Source organism: Gallus gallus, chromosome 19 (assembly GCF_016699485.2).
Source record: "Gallus gallus isolate bGalGal1 chromosome 19, bGalGal1.mat.broiler.GRCg7b, whole genome shotgun sequence".
NCBI classification, from domain to species: domain Eukaryota; kingdom Metazoa; phylum Chordata; class Aves; order Galliformes; family Phasianidae; genus Gallus; species Gallus gallus.
The window spans coordinates 7,610,616-7,637,033 of NC_052550.1; the positions used below are offsets into that span (position 1 = coordinate 7,610,616).

The 26,418-nt window shown below is 39.6% G+C and overlaps 1 protein-coding gene and 1 long non-coding RNA gene across 4 annotated transcripts in view; one reads left to right on the forward strand and one right to left on the reverse strand.

Moving 5' to 3' along the window:
- Positions 1-26,418, forward strand: part of PPM1E (protein phosphatase, Mg2+/Mn2+ dependent 1E) — a 59,108-nt gene that overhangs the window by 19,754 nt on the left and 12,936 nt on the right. Inside the window, exon 1 of one of the 3 annotated variants that reach the window (XM_040650474.2) lies at positions 10,573-23,738. The exons of 1 other annotated variant lie outside the window; for it this stretch is intronic. In XM_040650474.2, coding sequence (XP_040506408.1) covers positions 23,734-23,738 — 5 coding nt within the window. In that variant the 5' untranslated portion in view covers positions 10,573-23,733. Of the gene's footprint in view, positions 1-10,572; positions 23,739-25,320; positions 26,318-26,418 lie in introns of those variants that run through there. One more of the 3 variants, XM_040650473.2, reaches the window with a different exon arrangement.
- LOC121107277 lies at positions 18,927-25,551 on the reverse strand. The gene is made up of 2 exons (XR_005841026.2): positions 24,803-25,551; positions 18,927-19,577 (listed from the first exon to the last, which is right to left on the reverse strand). It is a non-coding gene; the product is annotated as an uncharacterized LOC121107277 (long non-coding RNA).

Consider the following 26,418-nt stretch of genomic DNA (forward strand, 5'->3'; position numbering starts at 1 on the left):
GACCATGCCCTGCAGGGAGTAAAAAGCTATGGAGGTGCTTGACTGATAGATGACTACACTAAAAGTGGTTTTCTTTCCAGAATTAATTCAGAGATCACTGGGTCTATGGTATGAAATCTGTGCTCTTTTGCCTTTGGTTTTATTTATGTATGTCTGTATTCCGTTTTTTAAATTTTGTTTTTGTGAAGAGTAGAAGCTATTTTCAAAGATGAGCATATTTACAAAAGCGTTTGGTGGATGTGAAGTTGCTTTCTTGCCCATTCCATCAGCAGCAGAATTGTTCCATAGGTGCAGCCAGGGCATGTGACTGAAAATACATACTGAAATAATTGGGGATGTACTTACAGTCATTCTTGCAAATATTTAGGAACAATGAAAAGCCAGCATTGCAGCTTCTTATTCTTAAATTATATAAACGTGATCGTTGCTTCAAGTGAAAAATCTGTTGCCTTTTTCTGGCACTGCAGAAAGGCATTTCAGTGAGACCCAAAGGCATTTGCATGTGCTGTCTGTCTGTAGCAGAAAGTGCCATTTTCCCCCGCTCTTCAATAAGGAATCCATCGTGAATGCTTTTCTCATTGTCACTGAGAAGTTCTGACATACCTGACCACTGCAGATGATACAGGTACATAGGAACACAATGCTAGCTCGACTCATTTGTACCATCTCATTAAGCATTACTTAAGGACAGAATTAGAAGCTGAAACCAAATTTGGCTGTCAGCTATGTGTGTAAAATTATTTAATGTTATTTGTTGATAGAAATTAGGATTGTGTCAGAGAATATTTAAATTTACTTTTCTTTTAATGTGAAAAGGGCTATGGACTTTTGCCACCCCACTATTATTGCTGTACTTTCCATCACATTATGGCGTTACAGTGACTCTCCCTGGTTTTTGTTGTTTGTCCTGTTTATTATGCTGCAGTGGATTTCATATTTTTATCTACGTTTCTGTGGGGAAAATTTGTAGTTTTCAGTTGCTTAGTTCCATAGCAGCAACAAAATCATTTGGAAGGACTTTTTTGGGAAGCAAGAACACGCTTATATTTGCAGCTTAAATTGCTTCTTTATTCACTTCTCTTTTTCCTAGCCTTTACTTTCTGTGTTTCCATAACAACAGAAAAACTCTTTCTTTAGTAACTTAGTATTTTTCAGCAAAGTACTTGTTTCATTTCCCCTCTCTTTGCTCTTCTTTGGATTGATATCAAAATGGGTACAAATTGGAAGCGACAGTGGGGAAAAATGGTTCTCTTTTCTCTCCTTATAGAGCATTAGTAAGGTATTCATAGGTCAGGATTGCTTCTGACTGCTGTCATCCGATCTGCCTTTTTTCCAGGGAACATGCCTATGATCTTCACATTTTCCACAGTTTTTCCTTCTCATGCTGTTGATGTAAACCATAGCAACTCAGCCTCCAGCCAGAGCGCGCTGCAAAGAGCTGCCAGTGCCTCCCTGAGCTCTGGCAGGAGGTCATGGCTTGGAAAACAAGTGGCAGGCTTCAGAACACCCTCTATGCATTGTCATATACCTAACAGCCAGGTTGGCCTGACCTCTGCTATCAGTGGCAAACTCCAGCGAATGCACCTTTTGGCAGTGCTTTCTGATTAAAAGGGTTTCATTTTATTATTTTTAGGCACGGTTGTCAATTTGAAAGCATTAATTGAATTCTGTGTGTGTGTATGTCTGTATCTCTAGGGAGGCTATTAGTGACATGAAGGATAAAATGCAGAGAAATTTCATGGCTTTTCATTGATTTTTTTTTTTCTTTAAGCCATTCTGCTGCTATTTTTCTTTGAAATGTATTTAACCTCAGTTTCCATAACTATTAAATTTTTATAGCAGCTTTCATCTGGTGTTATGAATCATACAGTAACTGCAAACAGTGCAATATCACATTGAAGTTTACCAGGTTCTAAACTTTTGTTTGGTTTTAGATATTTACTAAATCACCTGGAAAACTACAGGAAAGAGATTGAGTGTTAAATTTGGTTTTACTTTGATCATTAAGAACTGATTCTGTTTATGAAAGGTAACTTCTTACATTTTCAGCACATAGGAGATCAATGTCATTTATCTAATTTGGATGCTGGTAGTTTTTAAATGATCAGGATACCTACTGAAAAACTGTGGTGTTTTCTATGGTATCAAGTAATTTGCTGTCTTTGCAGTGCCCTGACTTTTGATATCAAACATTTGAAAAATAGAATAGCTAATGGTATTTAATTCCAATTTGAACGTTATATCTGTTTATCTTCTATCACACAGTGTCTGTTTTATACCATACCTTTAATATTGAGTAAGGCATCCACCTACTGGTCAGAAAACCAGTTGAGAGGTCTGTGTTGACATGGTGATATTTTTCCTGATGTTTTTGCATAGCTCTTGCTTTTTATTTTTTAAATATTCCTCATAAAGTTACTGAAATTACCTGCAAAGGCAGGCCAGTCCTTTGGCTGTCCACTTCCTCCTCATTTTTTGTACCAGAGCTGTAAACCCACAGGCTCTATATTACAACGTTTTGTTTAGCAAAATGCATCACAAGATTTCCCTGGATGCAGATCTTATTTCATCTGGTATGAAAATGTTTCCTTTTGGTATAGTGGTTATTGAAACCTTCTCTGCTGGACTTTGGCACTGATCATTATTCCTTACCCCATTTTATTTTCCACTTTCACTAGCTTCATTAAGTATCTCTATACGAGGATTAAAAAGATGGGTTGGAGGTCACATCATCCTCACCAACTTGTAATTATGTCCCTATTATCTCTAAAATCAAGACTTATCTTATTAAGTAAGGAGATTTTCTTCCCACTCCCTAGGGTATGCTAACCTGATTAACACAAGGTCATTCTCATATTCTTTAAGTTGCTTGAACTACTTGTTTTTTGCCTTATCCTAACAAATATGTTGCCTTCTGTTCTGCACAAGTAGGTTGTCCAGTGTGTCACACCTCCAAGTTCTGCATACTTTATAGGTTGGCCTTGTATCATGAAGATCAATACAGCGTATTGCAATCCTCCAGGTTGATCAGTGGCCCTTCTGATTAGCCTGCACATGGGTCGTGACCCTAGAGCAGAAGTATTCTGTTATGTGTTGACTGTGTTCCAAGGCTGTTTTGTTGTGCGCTTTTTTCCTCTATTTCCCTACCTAATAACTGCACAGCATCTAGGTATGTTCATGGGTCTTGCAGAGGTCAGAGAGCTGTTTGGCTACCAGGGCTTCCTGGTTGGCATCTCAGTACAAATTCAAGACATTGGGTTTCAACTGTTTCAGATTTCTGCTCTTTTCTGTTTTGTTTTCTTCTGGAGAATTGTGGAGAAACTACTGCCTTGGGCCATTTGGTCTGTGCTTTCTGTGATTCTTCATGCCTTATTTATTAAACAGCGTGGAATTTGCTCTTAAGATCGGTACCGCATCCAATTCTCCAGCATACAGCTTAAATACAGATTTCAGAAGGTCTGCACAAAAGATTGCTCTTCAAGGGATGGGATTCTTGTCTGAGAGAAGAGCAACACCAAGAATGTTCTTTGATATTTACCGGGTAATTGAACACTTCTCTCTTCAGGAAGCTTTCCAATAAACTAAGCTTAGAAAGTGTGAACAAAACTATTGTCCACCCTTGGGCTGTAAATACTCCAGGCAACCAAGTTATATCCAGTAAGCTTTTCCAGCATATAGGAGGACATTTGACTGTGCTGGGCAATCAGCTGGAAGCAAATTATTAAGAAAAAACTAAGACTGGTTTTGCCTTTTTTTATTGCTAACTGTTGCCTTAAGCTGTAGGCGTCTGTGTGAATGTGAAATGTCCCAGGCTAAAGCACTGGCAATTTACCTGTCTCTGCATGACATTAGTAATTATTGATCAGCAGATGCAATATGAACAATTCTGTACTGTTTTAGAAGCAGTGTAGGCGTTGGATGCATTTACAGTAATTACGTATTTACAGCTAAAATCAGAACAGGGAGAAAATAGATTCAGGAGGACCCTGTCACAGAATGTCATGCCCTCCTCTTTTGTGACTGGAAAAAATAAAGCAAATATTCTTGAAATCTGCGTTCAACAAAAGTGCATGCACTTATTACCTCTATAATGTATGTGTTGCCTATTTCCAACATCACAGTGGAATCTCTTATTTGTGATTTCTGTTCAAAAGTAACAGGTCTTTTTGGAAACAGTGGGATAGGATTTTTCAGGAATCCACACAGTGCTTTGTGACTCCTCGTACTCAAAAAGACTTTGCACTGCTGGAGGTTACCTCTGCTGGAGGAGGGCAGGGCTGTGGTCTCACCAGGCTGCTCAAAGCCCTGCTGGCTATGGGAGCAGTGGTTTATAATAAGCACTAGGGTATAATTCATTCTTTCCCAATCTTCACGGGCAATGAACAGTTCACTTGAGCAATTTGCTGTAATAATAGGATATTCCAAATTATGGTGTAAAAATAAGAAATATGTTGCTGCATAGAAAGTGAGTGTTAAAATGAAGTTTTCTAATTCAGATGTCAATTTTTGCATTGCGTAGCTGTCTGATCTCCATTTTATGTATGATTAAGACCAGAGCTCCTAATGTCTATTTCCAGCCTTAGAGATATCTGTGATCTGGGGGCCTGATTCTGCAAGGGGATGAGGTAGATCAGCTTCTGTTGCTGTGAGTTTCACACCTCCCCTGTGAGGAAGCATGGTGCTCCACAGAGGCCCTTGGTTGTTAGCAAATATACTGAACCAGAATTCCCTAGTTTCTGTTGCTATGAAATCTGTTGAGCTGTAGCATGTACAGAGTATTAAACTTTGTAGAGGAGGCTTTCCTGAAGCCTGATGGGATGTGAATCCAAAATGCAAGTTTGCGACTGTATTCTGTTCTCAAATATTGATCTTGACTTTTATGTGGAAGTAATGCACAGGGCTCTTCTTTCATAACTTCTTCAGATTTTAAAACACAACATTTTTTAAATGGCATAGAATTGCTTTGGGTCTGTATCCTTCACCTGACTGACCGGGTTGGACTCAGAAGCAAGGGCTGATGGATGCATGAGGTGCACAGGAGGAGGGAGGATCCCTTACTGCAAACTGCTGCCTACGCTTCCTGAGTATTTTGAGTGCCGTATATCTTTAAACAATTCTTTTGGAGAATTCTGGAAGTTCAACACACTTTTTATTTGCCCTTTTTTTATTGGATGGGAAAGTTTTGTAGAGAAAGCTGAGAATGGTTAGCTGCTTTTTTACATTTGTTTGGCTGGCACAGCCAAATGCTGGTTGTCTCAAGCTGTCATGCTTTGTTCTACAGAAAATCACACATCAGCTTCTTGGTGCTCTCCTGTATTGCTAAACTTTAGACAAATTTAGAATGTGAAGGTGGTATCTCTGAGATCAAAGATCTCAGTTATGAAGGCTTGTTCTGCCCTTGTTGTTCCAGTGCCAAACTGGAGAGGAGGAGGTGTGTTTGTATGGGGAGAGTGTGAGACTCTCATTGCTCCTAGCCAAATTGTTGCTCATTTTACAGTTTTCTGCATGTTTTCTTTTTCTTTCTTACCAGAGATTATTCAGCTCCTGAACCTGCTGGACTCTGACATTTGTCATTATATTAAAAGCTTATTCAAAAGAAGAAAATAAAACACTTTTTCTTATGAGTGAAATTCAGACAGACAAATCCAGCTGTTGCATGTAAAAATAACTGCAGATGTCCTCAACTATAAAAGGTTTTCACATGTTGTTATAGCAACAGAAATTCAGTAGAACTTTAAGATTAGATGTGGTGTGTTTTTTATATGGTGTGGGTTTTTTTCCCCAAATTTTAGTTTGAAAAGCATGCCAAATAATTAGCTTTTTTGCTTACAAAATACATGTAAAGAAATTATGCAGTATATTATTAATTTCAACTTGCAGGTTATATCTGCTATTTTTGCATGATCTAAAAAATGAGCTAACTTGTAATGTGTGGTCAGCCTGAAATATGCTTCACATTACCTGCATGGCATTCTGTGCATCTCTTGATGTGGGACACACAGGAAATTGCACAATCACACTCTTAAAAGAAGTAGTGCATTGTGGCTGAAGGGTTGGAGATGTGTTGAGGAATTTATTCCGATACTTTGCTTTTAATGACTAGTTTTTTTGAATTGAATATATAAATACTGCTTCATCATTAATGGATTTCTGTAGCAGGTGTCCAAGCAGTGAGCCTCACAAAGTGAGCCTCTGTTCTTCATCAGCTTCTCCACCGAGAGAGTGGTTTGCATCTGGAGCACTGCCCTGTGGTTCCCTTCCCTAAGTTTGGAGCACTGACACATGACAACAAGGCACAATTCCAGTAGAAAAATCTTATCATTCTGAGTACTTATTGTTGTCATTGTTTTTGTATGTCTTAGGCCACTGGGTTTGTAAGATGCCTCCAATGATTGGCTTCCATTTCTATCTGTGCTTTATCTGGGCCAATTTAATTATAACATAGACAACATTTAAGTTAAAATCCCAGATACCTACCTGTGGAACTAGCCTGAATGGCAAATGGGTATTATTTTCATGCTATTAATACTTAACTTCTCTTGCCCTTCTTTTTTCTCCCTTTGACTGTCAATTTAAGTATTTAAACTGTATGTTCTTTGGGTCAGGAAACATTTTCTGCTGTGCGTGGTAACTATTATTTGAAATTCTACTGGAATATAAGAAATGACCACTCAGACACTGAGCCTCCTGATCTGTCTTGTTTTTTTTCTGTACATTCATAGGGGACTAAAGTAAAAGCATTGCCATTGAGGACTGTGTGTTAAGTAAGCCCTTCATTTCCAGTCACCACCACACTGCTGTTACTACCATTTGTTGATTCGTGCTTTGCTTTTGCTGCTACTTCATCCTGCTCAGCCTTTGTGCTGTGCCTCCAAGCTGCCCTGCTTGGCATGCTCTTGCAGTAGCATGGAAGTGCCTGGAATGCTGTCCTCAGCAGCACCGAGTAACAGAGGAGACACGATGGAGATTCTGGTCACTGTTGCTTGGGACTGCAGAAGGAGCTGTGCAGCAGCTGGAGCAGAGCATAGGTAGAAAGCAGTGTGCAAGTAGAGTGATGAGGTAGCATAAGAACTGGACAGTGCTCTGTTTTATTCCTGCAATGTAGTTTCTTTATTGTGGCCTTATCTGTGTAGATACCTCAAGAATTGGATGGCAGGAAAAAAAAAGTAGAAAAAGCCCCCCCACTAATTCATACAGAGCATTCCATTGAAATCTCCAATTGCTATACTGCTGTAACTGAGATGATGAATGAGGGAATGGTTACATACTGAACAGTTCTTTAAAAGTTCTGTTTGCAAGAAGGGTCAAAACCTGAGGAGACCAAAGCATGGTGTTATCTTTCAGAGCTTCCAAAGGAATCTTGATTTCTGGAAAACCTGAAGTTTTCTTCTCAGGCTTTGAAGTCCCAACCTACTTAAGATTTTCTGTTTCTTAAAGTGTACACAAATCCTGGGTAAGCACAGAAAGCCACGACTGACTCATGAGATTTCCATCAGTGTTTAAGATCTGGTTCATATCAGGATAGTCCATTAAAGACATCCTCCCAGGCATGTGATAAAATGGTATCCTGTCTGAAAAGAATCCTATTTTAAAAAGTGTCCCAATTACATAGAAAATAATTTTATTCTGTAACCTGGGGAAGATTTTACCAGATTCAGTTCAGTAATAGACCATCTTATTCTCAGTCATGCATTCCCTGCTTTTATTAGCAAATAATACTCCAATTTAAAAATATTGGTAAATATTTCCATGAAAACAGCCAGTAAATCAGTATTAAAATCACTTACAATTAAATATTAAATGTAGTTTCAGTTAATGCCATCATAGTCTTTCAGTGGGACCTTGCCCAACACTGAACAAACGGATGTGAGAGCTTTCAGAGTGGAGCTCTGAATTGTCTGCTAGACTTCCCATTATTCATAATCAAGATTTTTTTTAATAAGTTGACCTGTTTAAGGATAAAAATGCCTGTGAGTATAATTAAATTGAATTCTGTGCTTCAAGTGACCCTCTGATTCATGGGCATTTGCAGTAGGAAGAACGAAAATAAAATTAAAGCCTTATTGAAAGGTACAGTAATTAAGTCTCTCAGTTCTGATTATTAGCAGCTGGGATGAGAGCAGTAGATAGACAAAAGAATAATAATCCAAGCAAAAGGCTGCCCCTGTGATGTACCTAACATCTGTCTACATGGGGGGGGCGGAATAAGTTCTTATTACAGAATCATGGTGGTGTTTTGGTTTTTTACAGGCAGGTATAGAAGTGTTACTTCTAGGGTTGGTTCTTCACAGTCTCACGTCTTTCTACAACCATACCTCAACTGAGGACTGACCATATGACTGGTGTTAATGCCTGGTAGAATTTGCTTTGCTACAGAGAGAGTTGCCTTCTCTTTCCTTGAGTGTTAAATGAAATGGTGAGACAGGGAGGCTCTGCACATGAGAAAAAGGTGCATTTTTCCTGGGAAGCCAATCTATTATTTGGTGCCTGTTTTGGAAGATTAAGCAATAGAAATTACTTAAACTGATTCTGAAGTCATGTCTTTCTGCTGCTTTGGACCAAGGACCTGATGATAATTCTTAATTAGTTACCTAAATACCCATTGATTTCAGAGAGAGTTAGGACACACCAATATCTTTGTGATCAAGCTCTACATTCTGTATCCAGAAGACACGCTTATGTAGGACAGTTGCTGGAAGGGGCACACAACATTGCACAATGTTACTGCAGGTTACGTTATGAGGTTAATTAATAAGGGCTATGCTCTGGAGATACAGTGTCTCTTGAATTACCCTCTTTCCTTCTAAGGAAAAGAGCTAAGGGAAATTTCACATGTTTTTAATAGCATAGAAAAACCGTAGAAAATAGGGCTGAAAAGAAGCTCAGGAGGTCATTTATCCACGTTTCCACCTCAAGGTAGAACAAACTAAATCTAAACCATGTCCTGAGAGGTACTTTTCTGACCTCTTCTGAATTTCTGGCAGTGGAGATCCCACAACGTCCTTATGTGGGGCGTTCACTTCTTGGTACTTTTACTTACAGATGGGAGGTTTTCCTTAACACCAATTCTGGATCTCCTGCTATTTTTATTTATTTATTTCAGTAATACTTGCCCCTTTCTCACTAATGCAGAAGATTATATAAAGTCTGCGTCTGCCTCATTGTTTTGCATGTGAATTTCCACATTTCCCTATGCCTCATCATGGGTGATATTTTCTAAACTTTTGGTCGTTCTCATTGCTTTCCTTTTCTTGTCCCTCTGACATTTGCTGTTCTTAAGCTAAGGTCTTGCTGCTGAAATAGCTTGGCCATTATCTGACTGGAGGAAAAAAATACCAGAAAACAGACGTTGCTCCTTGAACCCAATGGGCATTACAGGATGAATGCAAGTATATCCAGAATGGCTGCAGCTTGAAAGTTCTTTTGGTGGTAACTTCAGCACAGACAGGAAAATAAGAGCTCAGCACTGGCTGGGGGGGCTCTGCTGGCGTCATTGCTTTGCGAGTGGTACCAGAGGCCCAGAAGTGAACTGAGGTGTGTGTGCTCTCCTTGGCCGTCTGCTCCTTTTTGTCCCTGCCTCTAAATCCCTCATACTTTGATCTTTTTTTAACACTTTTTTAAAATTATCCTTTTATTTTAAAACTCTGTGTAGTTTTTCTCAAATTATGTCAGTGTTTTAGTGATGTGTGTGAAAGGGGGATAAAAATCTGGTTGCCAGAAGTTGGCATGAAGTCAGATCTAAAACTCGTATGATAATGAGGGAATGAACTTCATGTTTATATGTTTATATCAAGATGAAATAATAACATTGAGATAACATTATGCATGAACAACCTTGAATACTGTGCCAATGGCAGCAAGGTGATGGCTGTAGAATGACTTTAATAATGTATTCTGAAGTTAAATTTGTTTTACTGGAGACTGAGGGCACTTCCAGAGGAAGCCCTGTCCGCCTCCAGGCAGGTCTGGCTGGGAGACTGCTGGAAGGCTCAGTCCCTGTTCAGTCTAAGAGCAGGTTTTGGTCTTGAATGTATGTAAATCTAAGTGTCTCCCACTTACTGAGGGATTCATCATGAAACAATATGTTGTGAGAAATCTACTGCATTAGATTCTTTAAAATACAATACTTCAGCATGCCCTTTATTTCCAGTAATTAAACACTGAAGGATTATGGGAACATCCCATAGTACAGCCAGCACTTTTGTTCCCCTGGTTTCCTCCGGTTCCTGAGCACTTCGTGTTTCTTTTCAGCATATCACAGCAGCTGCATTTGTAGGAAAGGCCTGAGACATTCACATCATAAGAAAGATGCATTTAATTCTTGTAGTAGCAGGTATGCAAACTGATCTCAATCATTCTATTAAAAAAATTGGTTTTCTTGTCACGGTAAGGCATGGGAGCTCTCTAAACTGAAGAATTTTCAGACTTGTCTTACTGTACACTGCTGTTTTCTTTCCTTGCAGACCTTCTGTAATCACTGCTGAACATGAGAGAAAACTTTGATCACTGAGGTGTTAAAATCAGTAAGACTCACCATTGTTTTCACTTGGGATCACAGTAAATTCAGCGTATGGACTAAAAAATACACATATACCCTCATCCTTTTCCAGCCTAAATCAAGTTTCCTGTCAACACAGACATTTTCTTTGTACCAAGACTAGATCTGTATTTAAGAAGTTGCTGTAAACACAAATATTTGTTTGCAGTTTTTTTCTGTTTTCCTCCTTGCCATTTGCTAGAAAGGTTGGGGCAATATATTCTGCAGGAGGAAATATACTGAAGGAGTATCTCTTAGGAGGAGAAAGTATAGCTGAGATCTGAAGTCCTCCATCAAATGTGGAAACCCCTTTTCCTTCTGCCCAGGACTAGCAGTGTTTGTCACACCGCCCACTGGAGATTAATTTTTCATAGTCTACGTAATAAGAGGAAGATGAGAGAAATGAGTCAGTTACTTAAAAATATTTATTAAACTTCCCGCCCCGGATCAGAAACTCTAAAAAACAAACAAACAAAAGTAATATACTCTTCCGTGTTTACTAAACTAGGCTCATTTTTCCTGTTTTAATGGTGACTCATAGCCAAAAGGCAGAAGAGACTCCAGAAGAATTGTGAGGTACTGCATTGTCCTTGACAAGCCATGCTAAATATCAGGAATTAATATAAAGCTATAAACAGGGGACCCAGGCAGTTTTCCTTATTGGATTTTTCAGACTTCCTGCCACAGGCTGCCCTTGTGGGTAGGAGAGCACATTCTGTCCTGCTTTTAGCAGCAGAGCCAGGCCAATTTGCATTCTTGTGGGCATTGTTTTCCCTTTCTTTGTTTTGTGGTTACTTGAGCTTATTTATCTCTTTTATTGTCATAAGCATTTTCTATTCCCACCATCTAGCCTTTATGAAAGTGTATCAGCGCTGAGGCTCCAGTCTTTCTGTATTTTATTTGGGAATGAGTTGATTTTCTATCTGTCTTTGGTACTAATAAAAATCTATAATTTAAATGAACAACTTCAGCAAAAACATGGCATGGCTGATGATTATATAACCAGCTCTGATCAGAAAGAACAGATTGAATATTAGAAAACGCAGAGTTTTGGTACAAGGATGACATATTTGTCACCAGAGCATTATTGCTTTATAACAGAGCTCTGAAATACTCGTTTAATTTCCCTGATCTCTGAGGAGTTCACGTTGCTGCCTTTGCATTCCTTCACATTTGGTTTACTACTCTAATTTGAGTTAGTTTTTATGTTTTCAAATAGAAAAGCAAAGGTAATGGCTGTATTTCTAACCATTAATGGCAGTGTAGGACTGAATATGCCCTTTTTCTAAAGACAGGAAAGTCTACAATATTTTACACTTGTGAAGGTTTTGAAAGTTTATCTTTTTGCTCATACTGAAAGGAACATCTGAGCTTAATTACAGCAGGTGCTTCATTAAGATCTCTGGAAGTTTTGAGCATCATGCAAGCATTCAGATTCAGACTCTTCCCTGTCATTCTCAGCAACTTCAGAAAACATTTGGACCCACGTGACTCTCAGATCCCTTGCAGTTTTTCTATCTGTTTTTCTAGTACTTTTTACAGTAAGGTTTTAGAATATTTGTGACTGCATGGACGAAGCAAGATTCTTCCTACGTTTCTGTGTAGGTCTGGAGCAGCTGCATAGCTCTCAGTCCCACAGTGCACTCATCCTACAACATTACCTGAGACAAAGAAAAGTCCTGAGGCATTGTGGGGCCTGGAAATTGAAGCAGGAGAGCATGAGAGAGAGAGATGAAGAGTTCACTAAAATAAATAAAACAAAGGAGATTCTCTGTCTCACTGCAAAGATTGTCCCTCTTTGCTGTCTGCCACTGCTGCACACCAAGGATCCTAATTGTCACCTTTTTACTGCCACAGCTGTGTGTGTTAATGAGGTGTTGATAGTATTTGTGTGTTAAAATATCTTGCAGTTGTGTGTGTGTGTTTTACTGTATAAAAATAACTAGTTTTGTGCTGCTCCATATGTGATACACGAACAGGAATTAGGCCGTGCTTATTGTGTGCAGTTGGTTTATGAGGCAGTATATTAGTAGTGTGGTAATATGGTGTCCTTTCCCATCACCTTCTAGCCAAGGATTAAAACACAGTTTCCAGGTATTAATGAATTAAATTTCATGGTGTTCCTCCAAAGCTTGGAGGCAATAAACTTATTTTGACACCCAGATAGATGGATGCGTGGAGATTAAATGATTTGCTGGGAGAAGTGTCATTTGTCAGATGCAGAACTGGGAGCAGTGCTTAGTCTCCTATCTTGTTACATCTTCCAATTTACTACTGCTGTGTTATTATAACTTAAATCTTGCTTTAACAGTTACTTCTCCTGCGTTATCTCTGAGCTCAGCTGGTGTTCCTAATCTTTCTTTTCTTGGTATATTATTTTCAGTCTAACCAATTGCAGTTGGTCATTGTTGTATCTCTTATGCTGACTCTGTGCATCAGTAAAAGCTCACTGGTGCAGATGCACCACCTGTATGTTTGTTTGAAAGCTGTCTGCCCTCAAGGCAATCTTTGTACTGCCTGACTGTACTTCTGATAGATCCAGTTGCATGTTATTAGCAGTCTCTTATGTCTAAATTCAACAGAATTCATTGCTATTTTTTCAGTATGGATTAAAATACCAATTTTGGGCTTTTTAAAATATATTTGGTGCTTTGTTGATGATGAGAAGTTCTCACAATCCTGGCTCTTCTCATGGCCTGTCTACAGTGTCACAGAATTCTCTGTTCCAATGAAGAAACCACACTTGGATTTCATCTGTATGTGATTACTTCCTCCTGACTTGGCATTTCATGGTTATGTAATTACTATTCTAATTTACTGTTATCCTTAGTCCTGAACTCTGCTTTTTGGAGACCTCTTTACGTTTCTTTGTTTCACAAAGGCTGCTGTCATTGGTGGGGGTGGTACTGCTGTGTGTTTGGGGAGCAGAATTGATTGAATTTCTTCATTTTCAAAATATTGCTTGGCACGGTGTCTTAATGATGTTGTTTCCAGGCTCACTAAATGCTTCTGTGTGACCTTTGATCTTCTGTCTGTTTTAATAATTCTCCTTCTTTACCCACAGAATCTGTGCTAATTGCTCATACTTAAAAACAAACCAACAGAGATGTGTATGCCTGTATTTCAGTTGCAGATGCTGAGTGTTTACTTTCAAGTCAGTGTTAATAAGAACGATGAGAGGATGGTGATGTTGTTTGGGGGATGAGACATCAAGGTACACATGAATCATTCTTTTCATTTCCATGGAAAATCCTATCATGGAATGTTCAATCATAGGACATTCACATTGCTGGGTTGAATTTTAGCTTGGAAAACTCCAGTTCCTATAGAGAGTCCTTCTTGTTTCTGGTGTGGACAATTTTTTTTGCTGTTTGTTCAAAAAAGCTGTATATTGTTTCCATCCCTAATCAGGATTTTGTTCTTTTTCATCCAACATAGCCTGCGTGTCTGTAGAAAGTAGAAGTGATCATTTACCTTTAGATTATAAATCCTTTGGGTATACATAAAGCACTGTAGGTGTAGAAGACAATCATTCGTCCCCAAAGGTTCCTTATTTTTTTTGTTAATATTTTGATTTCATATTCTCTCTGCATATCACTCCCTGCATATGTATTACCATTGTAATTGATGGTGTGACTCCTAAGCACCTCTCCTAACTGCTGATTCTGTGATGTCTCTCCATTTGAAGAAGCTTTGAGCCCACTCATCCCTGTGGGTGAGTCAGTCCTCAGCAGTGTATGATTTACAATCATGCTTTGTGGAGCTTCAGACAAGTTCTCTTGTTTAAGGAAGATGTCTTCTGATCTGAGCAAGTTTGTGCTAGATCCTGAATTAACCTCCAGATAACGTTGCTTGTTTGCATTTGTTTATCTTCTGTAAAAATAAAACCCAAGTTTTACACATACTTTGCATGATTCCACCTTCTGCTTTGTTTGGCTGTATGCAGCATGGATGCAGGTCTAGGCATTCAGTGACAGCAGGACAGTAACGCAGACCTTCACCCCTTCCCACTTTTCCATTTCACAGGGTCGTGTTGTCCACAGGCAGTTGTGTGCTGCTGCCTTTCTTGAGGCATTATGTAACGGAGTCTTTTTTATAGTTAGAGCTTGTCTGCCTGCTGAAGAGATCACAGGTTTAATAATAAACTTAATGGAAAAGACAACAATCTTCTTTGAGAGAAGCAGAGAGAAAGACCAAGTGTTGGGTTATTTTTATATCAGCTGCCATAGAGTGGGGATGGCGTTATTGCCCTGCAGTGGGTGAGGTGAGTGGGTCAGTGCGACAGGGCTCATACCGAGTAACATGCCACAAATAAGACTTTAAGAAAAGACTGGTTCTTTTGCATTAGCACAGATCCAGTTTGTGGTGAATGGACAGGTGGAATATGGGTTGTATGGAGCAGTCCAAGGTAGGAAAACAATGTCTGTAATTCTTAGAAGGTTTACTTTGTAATGCCATTGCTGTAGGAGGTGGTAGCTCTTATTTTCACCTGACCTTATAACAGGTTAGGCTTTAAGTGGTGCTGGAAATAACTTTGTAACGTGTTTTCCAAGTTTTAAATAATTCACTGTATCTTTCAGGACAGGAGAGAGACTACAGCACAGCAGACTTGTTGGAAATCCTCAGCTTGCTCAGAATGGATTCATACAGCCTTTGTGCGCAAAAAGAGCTATATATAGATGCACACTGCAGGCGAGCTGTATGCTGTGCAGGCTCAGGACCTGCTTTACCCAAAGCAAAAGCCATATTCTTCTTTTGAGCATGGTCATTCCTGTGTCGTATGGTATTCTCAGCACAGCTGTCTCTGTAAAATCAGAGTGCAGGTTTTAAATGAGTCTTTGAACAGGAAGGTTGGAATTTCACCTGTGGAGGGGAGTGGGGAAGCACAGAGACCTGTATCTCTTGAGCCTGCAGCTTGGATACTGTGGCTTATCCCTACAACCTAGCATGTGATGGAGGCAGTTTCAGATGCCTTATACCCTCACACGAGCTGAGAGTGACTTTTTTTCCCCCTATTTCTTTAGTGCTTGTGCAGATAAAGGTTTCTGCTTTTCTTGTATTGGTGTAGGTTTTTTTTTTTTTTTTTTTTTTTTTTACCTCTCCAGATTTTCTATTTTTTCTTCTTTTTACTCCTCAGAATGCCACAAATTGCAGCATTTCCTGCTATAAATCCATATAGAAAGTGAAGGTGAACTATAAAAGGAAAACTGTTTGGTGTAAGCTTATGGTGCTACAACTACTCCCCCAGTTCTTCTCTCTGCAGTATCCAAGTGTAAATCTCTCCTTGTCATTTGTGGGCATGGCTCTATCGATCTTGCATAGTGGATTTCACACTGGCACAGTCCCCTGTGATGTGCATACATGGTGGGGAAGCAGGATGTTCCCCAGACACAGGTCAGCAGACACACACTATCCCATCAGTCACTCAAGACAGATCATTTCAATGCATTTTTAAGCCACAAAGAGCATAACCTCAGCTGCCATGTTTGACATAATTTGTCAAGTGTAGCCAAGATAATTTCTGTCCCTGTTGTTTTTCATGCGTGCAGTGTTTCATGATGTGCTCTCTTAAAAACATAGAGAGGAAAGATGAGGCTTGAAATTTCCACATTGCACTCTTGAATGTGAAGTTGGATTTGCCATTGTGACATGAAGATGATAGCTGGGCTTCTTTTTGCAGCAGAAAGATGAAGGAATGTAGGTAAAAGAGAACAACACTAAGATCAAGATAATTAGACAGATATTTATCTCATGGCATGGATTTTGATTTAATCAAACAGGTCATGTTCAATTGATACACATATGTGTGTGTATATATATATATCTTTTTCTCTTACTACATCTATACGTATATGATTATATTTGGGCAAATCTTTCTTACCTGCTCTTTGTGAATGTCATCTTTGAAGATAGACAGTGGTAGGTTTGACTGTTGTATTTTCAAGAAATCTTCTAAACCAGCATTGGAAGCAGAGCATTTTACAGCACCAGCCTGTGGAAAAACATCTAAAGGCTGCCATTGTGTCATTCAGGCAAGAACAACTGAAAGCCCTTATGCATTTCATCTCCTTTTCTGTTCCTCAACACTATAAATAATTCAGATCTGTTGGCTTAACTACGACTGGCAACTGCTATTTATTAAGAATGACTGAAATAACTGTGTAGCTCAGTAGAATAGAATGCATTTGGGACTTTAATATGAAACAGAGTGGCTAAAACATTTTGGTTGTCCTTTGAAGAAAAAAAGTCTTAAAACCTACTGCGAATATCCCCTACAACTCTGCAAAGGATAAGTGTCAGTGGGAATTAGGATGTGATCTTTCCAGAGTAAGCAAGGGTTTGCTCACATACAAGAGCATGCACACTGATCTTGTAGCACCATTTCCCCTTTCAGTATCGTGTTCTGTGTGCATCGTTATCAGTAATTTTGAAATTGAAGTTACAGTTAAATCTTTAGTTTGCTCCAGTGTAAAATATATGTATGTATTTGTGGTTATAAGTTTATCTGTAAAATGCTTTTTAAACACTTTGTATAGATTTTGTTTTCTTTTAGCAGGCAAAAAAGCAGCAATATTTTCTAGTGATCAGCGTCAAGTGAATTGCAGTTCTCATTTCTTTCCTGGTTTAGGGTTAATTAACAATACCCACCCCTCCTTGGTGCTGTTGACCATTAGAGTTGGAATGGCTTTCTGAAGGTCGATGTCATTATCCCTATTCTACAGACAAAAAATTAATCCATTGGAAGGGCTAAATTCAGGCAGGGTATTGCTACAGCAGAAATAGAGTATGTTGCTGTGGAGCAGCAGATATTTGGCTGTACATCATAAGATGTATTACTGTATAACGTGAGAACGCTTTTGCAAGTCAACTGATTATAAATGGTGCATTTGGAATAAATTCTGTATCACAGAAGAGTTGACATCCAGGACTCGGATGACTAATTATCTAATCTTACATCTGGCATAAACACCCAAGCCATTTGTACAATGAACTGCATTTCACGAGAGAGAGAAGGGAGAAAGAGAACATTCTCTGCTGACTCAGTGGTCGTAAATCTTCTGGGGTGTGTTTTGCTTATATTTGGTATTTGTCCAAGGGGCTGAAAGAAGTAAAGTGATCAAATGTCATTTGAAAATCCTGGCCTGCAGCTTCTATTTTTCTCATTTACCTGAAGATAAATATTTCAGTACAGGCACAATTATTTGGGGAATAACTCTGTGGTATCACTGAATGGGCGCTGTAGATTTATTACCTTCACCTTTTATTTTTTTGAGAACTCATTTTACATTTATTTGCCTTAATAATTATCTACACTGGAAATATAAAGGAGGAGAGCAGTATGTTCTGCTATGAAGCCTTTTGTTTCATTTGCATGAAATCAAGCTGTAAGCTACAACACAGCTCAATACATTTTTCTTTTTTGGCCAGCAGTCAGAGAACTTTGGCATGGGAATGTGACCTGAAATAGAATAGATGCTCTGCGTGGGGTGATTCTTATTGAGCTTTTGTTCATGGACGTGTTGAATTTATGTGGTATTTCTCTTCAAGGTAAGGAAAATATCAGTGATAGTTTATTTTTAACAGAGAGGAAAATAGGAGATGAATCAGCAATAAGTAAATGATATGTACAAACTTTTCAGGGCACAGTGTGACTGATGCAACAAGGCTTTCTGCAGCACAAACTTTTCCAGATAGTATGACATGAATAAGATTTACGAAGGAGAGATCATCAAAAACTCCAAGTAGGGCATAAAACACTGAAATAAAAGGAATGTAGGTAAATGTCTTCAGGACAATTTTAGACACTCTCATTGATTTTAGTTGGCATCTCATTCTGGCTGGACAAAATACAGAATGTATAAATTAAATTTAATGTATACTGTGTATGGTTTTATGCTGATGTTGGCACACTTTCAGATGTAGAATTAAATTACTTTTTCCAATAAGGCAGCATAGATTGAGGCATGGATTCCTTTCTTTGCTAATGGAACTAGTAGAAAGATATTGAATTATGCTGAGTTTCAAATTGACTGAGAGCCAAAGAGAGGAAAAAATCAATGACATTTTTGATGTCCCTTAGAGCTTTTTAACAGGCCCCAGCCTAGCAGGGAAACTCACTGTGAGATAATAGCTGTTGACATTGGTTTTCCCGTTAAGAAATGTGTTTCTTCAGGTAAGCATGCATCCTGCATAGTCATGGACATCGTTATCGCTCCGAGCACAGGGATGCTAAGTAGGCAGTGACTGCTATTTGGGACGCCAGTCAGAGGATCTTGGTTACAAGCTATGCGTGTCACTCAAATGTTAAGCATCTCCGTCTGAACAGAGAACACACTGTGTGAATATTCTTTTACAGAGATTGGCTTGAATAACAACAACAACAAATAAAAACAGAGAGGGATCTTTTATTTCAGTATAAATTCCTGAAAGTACACATGACTCAGGTGGTTAGAGACCAGCTATGTAAAAACAACCAAAGATCTCATCATTATAATAAATGTCCATCAAATAGGTGACTTGCTGGTATTTTAAAATATTTGTAGTATTTTTTATAATTTTGTAAAAATGTACTTGATAGCAGCAGCTATAATTTAATAAAAGATGGTCCAGTCCCTCAGAATCTTGCTGCTCAGATGGAAAAGGTTCTGATTTAGATAGACTAATGCATAGATACAGCCTCAACAGCTCAGTGTTGTGTCAGATTCATGGACGCTGCTCCACATCTGTAATGAAATAATTTCTCTTTGCCTTCCTTCGAAGTTCAGGTTTACCTTTCATTTAATAACAGATGGATATAATTCACCTCTGAAGGACTCTAGTCCTAGAGTGGTATTTTAAGAGCGAACTCTATACCTTCAGCTCTTTGATGTAATGAAGAAAACTATCATATCATCACTTCTGGGAATTCAGTTTCTTGCAGTAATTTTGCTTTCTGCTCCTTGAAGTTTCATCTTGTTTTTTTAAGGGCTATTCATGTTATCATAGGCTTCTGTCATTTTAAAGGCGGGCTTCAATGCAGGTGGCATCAGCTCTGCAGAGACTGAAATACAGGTAACCTCAGAACTGCTATGTTGTGAGAATGAGTTAGAGAAATGAAAGAGTTAGGTCTCAGAAATAATATACGGATAATCCCTACAGCTCTGTAGAGGCTGTTTTATGTATTTTGTATTCTTCACATTTCACCCCTCCAGCATCAATCATTATTAGTGATAGTCATTAGATCACACATATTTGTGTGAATGGTTGTGATCAGTAGCCATTTATTTTTTTAGATGTACACCAGTCAGTACATGACATTATACCTCATCACAGAGGCACAGGTGTGATCCTGCCATTTTGTCCTGCTTTTAGCTTCTGGCTTTCTGCACTGCCATTCACACTCACCCCTCTGGAGGAAGGGAGGAGCAACTTGTTGCGCTTAATCTAATTCAGGTGCTGAAGACAGCGTGCTAAAACTCAGGGGTTGCCTCGTATGATCTGTGACACAGGATAAAATTCTACTAATGCCATTCTGAAAGTTAATTTCCAAAGTCTGGTTTGTAATGGAAGAAGGCTGTGATGCTTGCACATCCTGTCTACCCGCCAGGTTCCTCCCACCAATCAGCCTAACCTTGCAGGCTATCTTCAATCCAATTTGAAAGAAGAACTGGAGTCTACAAGATAACTAAATACCTTTTAATTTTTTTGACGACTGAAGGCAGAATGGGTGAGAATGGTCCTCCAAGGTAGGGTGGCAGGGGTGAGCCCCATTGCATTACCTGGCAGCCTCCCAGCCAGCTGTGCCTGTCTGCTCCTGCTGCTCCTGTCCCTCACTTGGCCACCAGGAGCTTCTGGTGAGCCAGATGTTAGAGCAGTGTGTTAGGAAGCCCACATGGGAATTGTGCTGAAACACGACAGGGATGGGGAAGTTGGATGTGAGTCAGCACAGCTGGAAAAGTGCCTGGTCTTGGGTTTGGCAGCCACTGGCAGTTCTTGTGCCAGCTGCCTCGGAGGATGGGAGTTGGCACAGCCCTCCCCTGCAGTGCCTGGCTGGAGAGGCAAGGTGGGGTGTCCCTCTGCAGCCAGCTCTCCCAAGGGGTCACAGAAAAGAGGATATAAACAATCACTTCCAAACACACTTTCATGGGTGATTTTTTTCAGTGTTGTGCCAATGTTTTAATTCTGCTCTCTGCCCTGTATTTTTTTTTAATTAGACAGTTTGATGTCCCCTGCAGTACAGTGGTTTCTTTACTTCCTTATTTATAAGTTCCTATCAAAATCCCTGACAGATAAGTGCAGCACCTGAGCCCTTTTGTGGGATTGATGCCAACACACTCTAATTGAGTTGTGTGTTCTTGCAAATGTTTCCTGTCTGATGACCAAACATAATTTCCTAGAGTTTTCCATTCATACCTGTTTCACACATGCTTTACTGTAGAGAGAGTATGATTGACGCTGAAGGGGTGAAATGTGAAGAATAGGTTTTATTCTATTTTGTGATATAGGGTTTCAGTGATTGCAATTAAGGAGAACTTGTGCTATTTACCATCAGCAAAAATCTCCAAACCTAATAAGAATTTGCAAAGAGAAATTAGTGTCCTCATGATAATAATTTCATCCTCATTCACTATACTTATCTGTGGAGTCTCTGGGACATTTCTGAGATCATAACCTCCCTGAATGCCTTGGCAAGTAAGATGCAGCTATTACAAAATTAATACAGCTTTAAAACAGTCTGCTGAGCGTATTGAAGCTTCTTAATCCAGCTGTTAAAGGCACTATCTTTTTAGGTCTAGTTAAGATAGACTTAATTACAGGAAAATATAAATTTCTTCATGCTCTCTAGAAGATGGCAGTGAGTACAATCCCAAAGGTTAATTATTTAGTAAACAAAGACCGCTGCAGTTTCTGTTTAGAATATGGGCATGGTAAGCACATCAGAAACGGTGTATTTCTGTAGTGGTTGTGTATTATATTTCTGTTGCTTACAACTGTCAACACAAGGACAGAATCATTTTGAATGTGACCAGGCAGCTGTCTCTGTGAAGCCTATAGATAGCAGCTTCCTTGTGTAGAACATTTTCAGCTCCTTCAAACAGATTTATCAAGCATCTTTACTGCCTCAACACTGCCAGCTCAAATGACTTCTCAAGGAGCTTTGGTTATGCAATCTTTTAAGAAGTGCATTGTTGTTTTTGTTTGTTTCTTCTCTTTGTTTGCTTTTTCTGTTTTAGTAACTCACTGCAGCAGCTAAAATCTAGTGCAGGATTTCAGTGTGTTTTAGGAAAAACATACCCATTTGTCCACCATGACAAGGCTTTAAATAAGCTTCTAAGCTTCCACCTGCTGTGCAGAGCAGCGGGACAGCACAGGGCAAAGCAGAGCAGTGAGCTCATGGGGGAAGCAGTGCTTTGTGAGTGAGGAGAGGAGAACCTTCAGAGACAGGAGCTGGAAATAGCATTAGTCTGGCATAATTAGAATAGCACCCGTAATTGTTGTGGGATCTGAGGACTGCTTGGTGGAATGTTCCTCTCTGACGTACAGACGTTAGGAGACAAACAGAAAACCCTTGGCTTGTGCCTTGTTCCAGTGGCTGTCCCCACAGACAGGAGGTGGCTGAACAGAGCTGGGTAAGAAGCAAAAGGATCTTCCCAAAGAATTTCTCTGTTCATTACTGCTGCAGTTCACAGCATGGGAACTTTCAGTAATAAAGACTGTAAAGGTTTCTTCAAAGGGCTTCCAGGCTGTTTGAGAAGCTCCATCTGGAAAGGTCTCATGAGACTTTGGAGTGCTTTGTAAATACAGGCTGGGGACAAATGAGAGTTTTCTTAAATTGAATTCTTGCAAAACTTGCTTTCTAACAAGAACTTGCAGCAGGCCACATTAACACGGGAATGTTTACCAAATTGCATCCCTGGTGTAATGCCTTTTGGAAAGTGTACAGTTAGCTTGTCATCCCTATAAAGACTTTTACTAACACAGTAAATTAGAGGTCTTATGGGAATGTGCTGTAGTTGGTTCTTTTCAGGTCATGTTCTTGGTCTTGGATTACTGTGTGAAACTATATATGATGCTTTATACTGTTTGCCTGTGGATTTGTTTTGTGTTTCAGCAGATTGAATAGCATTTCTATTTAAATCGTGTTTCATTCCAACTAAAACAATTGGTGTTCTGCAGTGCCAGGGGATTCTTGAGGTAATAGGAACGCTGTATGGTTTGTGATTTACTGACCATTTTAGCCTTTGAGAGGCATCAATACATTTCAATCCATTTTTCTTGCTTTGTTTGAGTCAGTGATGCCTCATCAGTTACACCACACCATGACAGTGGGAGTGTTCTCAGCACTGGTGGCTCTTGATTGTGGATTTCGGACAGAGGCAGCAGTATGCCTATAGCATCATTTTTCCAACAGCAGTGCTAATGCTCCAGGAGCACCAGCATTACCAAATCTAAAGAACTTGATGTCATACTTTCACAGTTTTCCCATCTTTGAAATGCTTCAGCTTTTCTAAAAATGTGTTTACTTCGTGCAGTTGTTTATGACTGTGTGTTAGCTGCCTGCATCAGACAAAACCTGCCTGTCTGGGGCTCTTACTTATCTGTACGCTCCACTTAGCACCTCTGGCAGCATATGAGAATGGAGAATATGAAGCAAGAAGAAGCTATGAAAGCTCCATAGATCTTACATAGACTGAAAATATCACCTGCTATCATCTTCATATTTTTCTCTTTGCTTATGTTTTTATATTGAAATCTCAGAGTATTTGATGAACATTGAAGTAAGCCTCCTACAGCCTTCCTCCTTCTCCTTCTCTCCCCCAGGAAATGACATTATCACCCCCTCTTTGTAGATGAGGAATTGAAGGTCTGAGTAGTGAAGTGACTCGTCCAAGGTCAGCTCCTGAGCTAGTGGCATGGCTATGAATAGGCAGAGACATTCTGGCTCTCAACTGTGCTAAACAAGATTGTGCCCTCCTGGTTTCAGTTCATCATAACTTGATGACTTTTAATATTTGAACGTAAGAACATCACAGTAGAATTAATTTTCAACCAGCCAACAGGTAATCTTTTGTTACATCAGCAGCAGGACACAAAATATCTTCCATGCCCTCATGGATTCTGTCTGCTATTGCTTGCTTTGTGTAAGGGAAGATGTGAGGAGAGCTGAGGACTACTAGAAAGAGTTATTTGAGCGTGGGTCTTTGTTGTTTAGCGGGATGTGGTAGGTACTTGCCTGAACATTCGCTTTCATGATAAAAATGAAGATAATGGACCTGATTCTTCATTTGTCTCATTATAGCAATAATGAAGTATCCTGATAAAAGTCAGACTTCAAAGTCTAATCTGTTTTAAAAGCTGCCAAACTCCAGTGCACTCAGCGGCTTTGTGAAGGGGAGAAGTAATTTCACTAAAGTCCTCTGAGAAGAGAAGTAAGAGAAGTGAATTTTGTGTTCTGCTAATCAGGAAGAGGAAGTCATCTGTCTGCAGCTGGTCGCTTTGCTGCTTACATGGCATAGCCCTATAAAGGCTACATAAGAAGCTTTGTGATGAACAAATGTCAAGGGCAATTAATTCTTTGGCAGCAGCTGTTATTATTAGGACAAAGAATGGCCAGACGTGGAAGGAAAGCCTTCAGCCGATTTATTATTCTCTACCTTTTCCATCAAAACTGTTAAGTCACTCAAACCCCAGCAGTGAACTTTTATGCAATGAGAATTTTAAATTGGCCATGTCCCTTTTTTTTGTGTTAGGTTTAGAGCACAGAGGAATAGCTCAGAGAAAATATTTGGAAATTCTTCACCGCTTCAGTGCTATCAGCAAGAAGAGTTGTGTGTTAGGTTGGTAACATCATAATATGTGGGCTGAGTTAAACCCACTTCAGACTGTTTTTCTCAAAATTAATTGATGGAAACTGCCCACTTTCAGGCTTGATTTATTACCTTGGCAGAGTTATTCCAGGATTGCTGCAGTGCATCTGTGGGTGTTCTAAACACGCCCACAATGCCAGAGAATCAGGAAGGATGTACTTAAAACCCCCTAATTTATCTAATAATGTCTCTAGCAGTTTTTGTGTGTGTAGGTTTAGTATTGTAATGGAAATACATTCTTTGGCTGGATAAAGAGCTCTGTGTGAGACTGCTAGCATTGGCTGTAGGGATGTATAAGTAGCATTTGGAGCTGATAGGGGAGATGCTCTGACCGGCTGCATAACTTGTAAATGTATGTCTTAGTTTCATACTTAGCATACTTAAAATAACATCTAGAATTGCAGATATAAACACTCACAGTTGTGTGTTAAGAGGAGGCCATCCCATCCCATTTTAGCAGCCATGGTTCCAGTTCTCAGCGGTGTTCCCTCTTTGCCCAGTAGACGTTCTTGAGGGCTCGTTTATAAGGGGTAGGAAACAAATTTGGTTCTTCCAAAGCTGTCTGCGCTGACGTGTTGAGGGCAAGCCCTGGACTGGGGATCAGCTGGGATTCCTGCAGGTCCCACACAGCCTGTTCCATTCGTGCCTGAAGCGAGCTCCATCCGAGGGAGGTGTGTTTGTAAGTGCTTTCAGCGTGGATTCTTCTGCTGTGCTTTATTTAGGCTGTACCATGATAAATAATCTTTCTATGGATTTATTTAGAATGCTGTTCTCGTGGTGTTGCTAACTGCAGACATAATTATCCCATCCCAGGCGTCACAATCTCTCACTTCTGTTGTAACATGAAAATTGCATGTAACATGAACAGCAACCAGTATTGCTGCTCCAGAGTATTGAAGCTAATAATAGAAAATAGAAACCTGTTCTTTGTGAGCTAAATAAAGGCAGACAAGGCTCAATAGCAAATCAGCTTCCACATGCACCCAAAGTAAAGGAGGTCCCGGTGTTCCTCCTGCTGATCACTCTTACCACCGGGCACTGCTGTATGTAAATAGGATCAGAGTTCCTGTGCTGTGCTGGGAAGAGCCAGTCCTAAGGCAGCTGATTTCCTCAAGCCGTCGTGCTTCATTAGCAGGCACACTGCTGAGGCCTGGAGGTGCTGCGTGAGCAGAATACTCTGCTGCTAATTCTAGGAAATAGTCTTAGTGATGGTGCAGTAACACAGCACAAGTGGCTTTCGGCATTACTTGGAGGGCTGGAGCTTGTCTTGTGATGATATATCACTTGCAAAAAGGTATTTATTGCTGATCTTATGTTTAAATAATTTATAGATATGTTGAATGCTGAATAACAAGGATTGGAGGATGTATTTCATGTACCTTTCCTGAATCTGTTGCATAGTCCTACTGCTTGTAGCAACGTTTGGTATCAATTATCCAGAAAATGTTATAGTATAATAGTTTTTCAAAAATCCCCAGTGCAGTTCTCTTTCCTGGGCAGCACATCGAATGTGAACACAAGGGATGGTTGCCACGTGCTTCTTGGGCTCTAGAACTAGTCTGACAGGTCCGTGTTTTGTGTGTCCAAGTTTTATGTTCTGGATCTTGGGTGGATGCTTGTAGGCTGATGCCTCCTCTCCATCCTTGGTAGAAGCATGAGCGCAGACTTCCTTGGCCTAAGTGGAAGAAGTAGGCTCGAGAATTGTATTTGCTCATTGCCTGCTCCTTGGACTAGCTGATGTGCAGTTCCATTGTTGATGGGCTGTTACTGAAAATGGAATTAGCTCGTATATCTCTGTGTGATCCTGCAGTGGTAGACATGTCTTATGCAGGACGTTGTTACCCCTGCTGATTACTATGGAAACTGGAGGTTTCAAGCTGCATCAGCAAGAGACACCTGGAAAAGCTAAGTCAGACAAATGGAAAATACAAAGGTGTGCATAAATTAAGGGGTATTAAACTCCTCTCGAATGAGAAAATGTACATTCAAGTGGCCTTGGTTTGCTATAGATTAATTAACCTTGGGATTTATCAG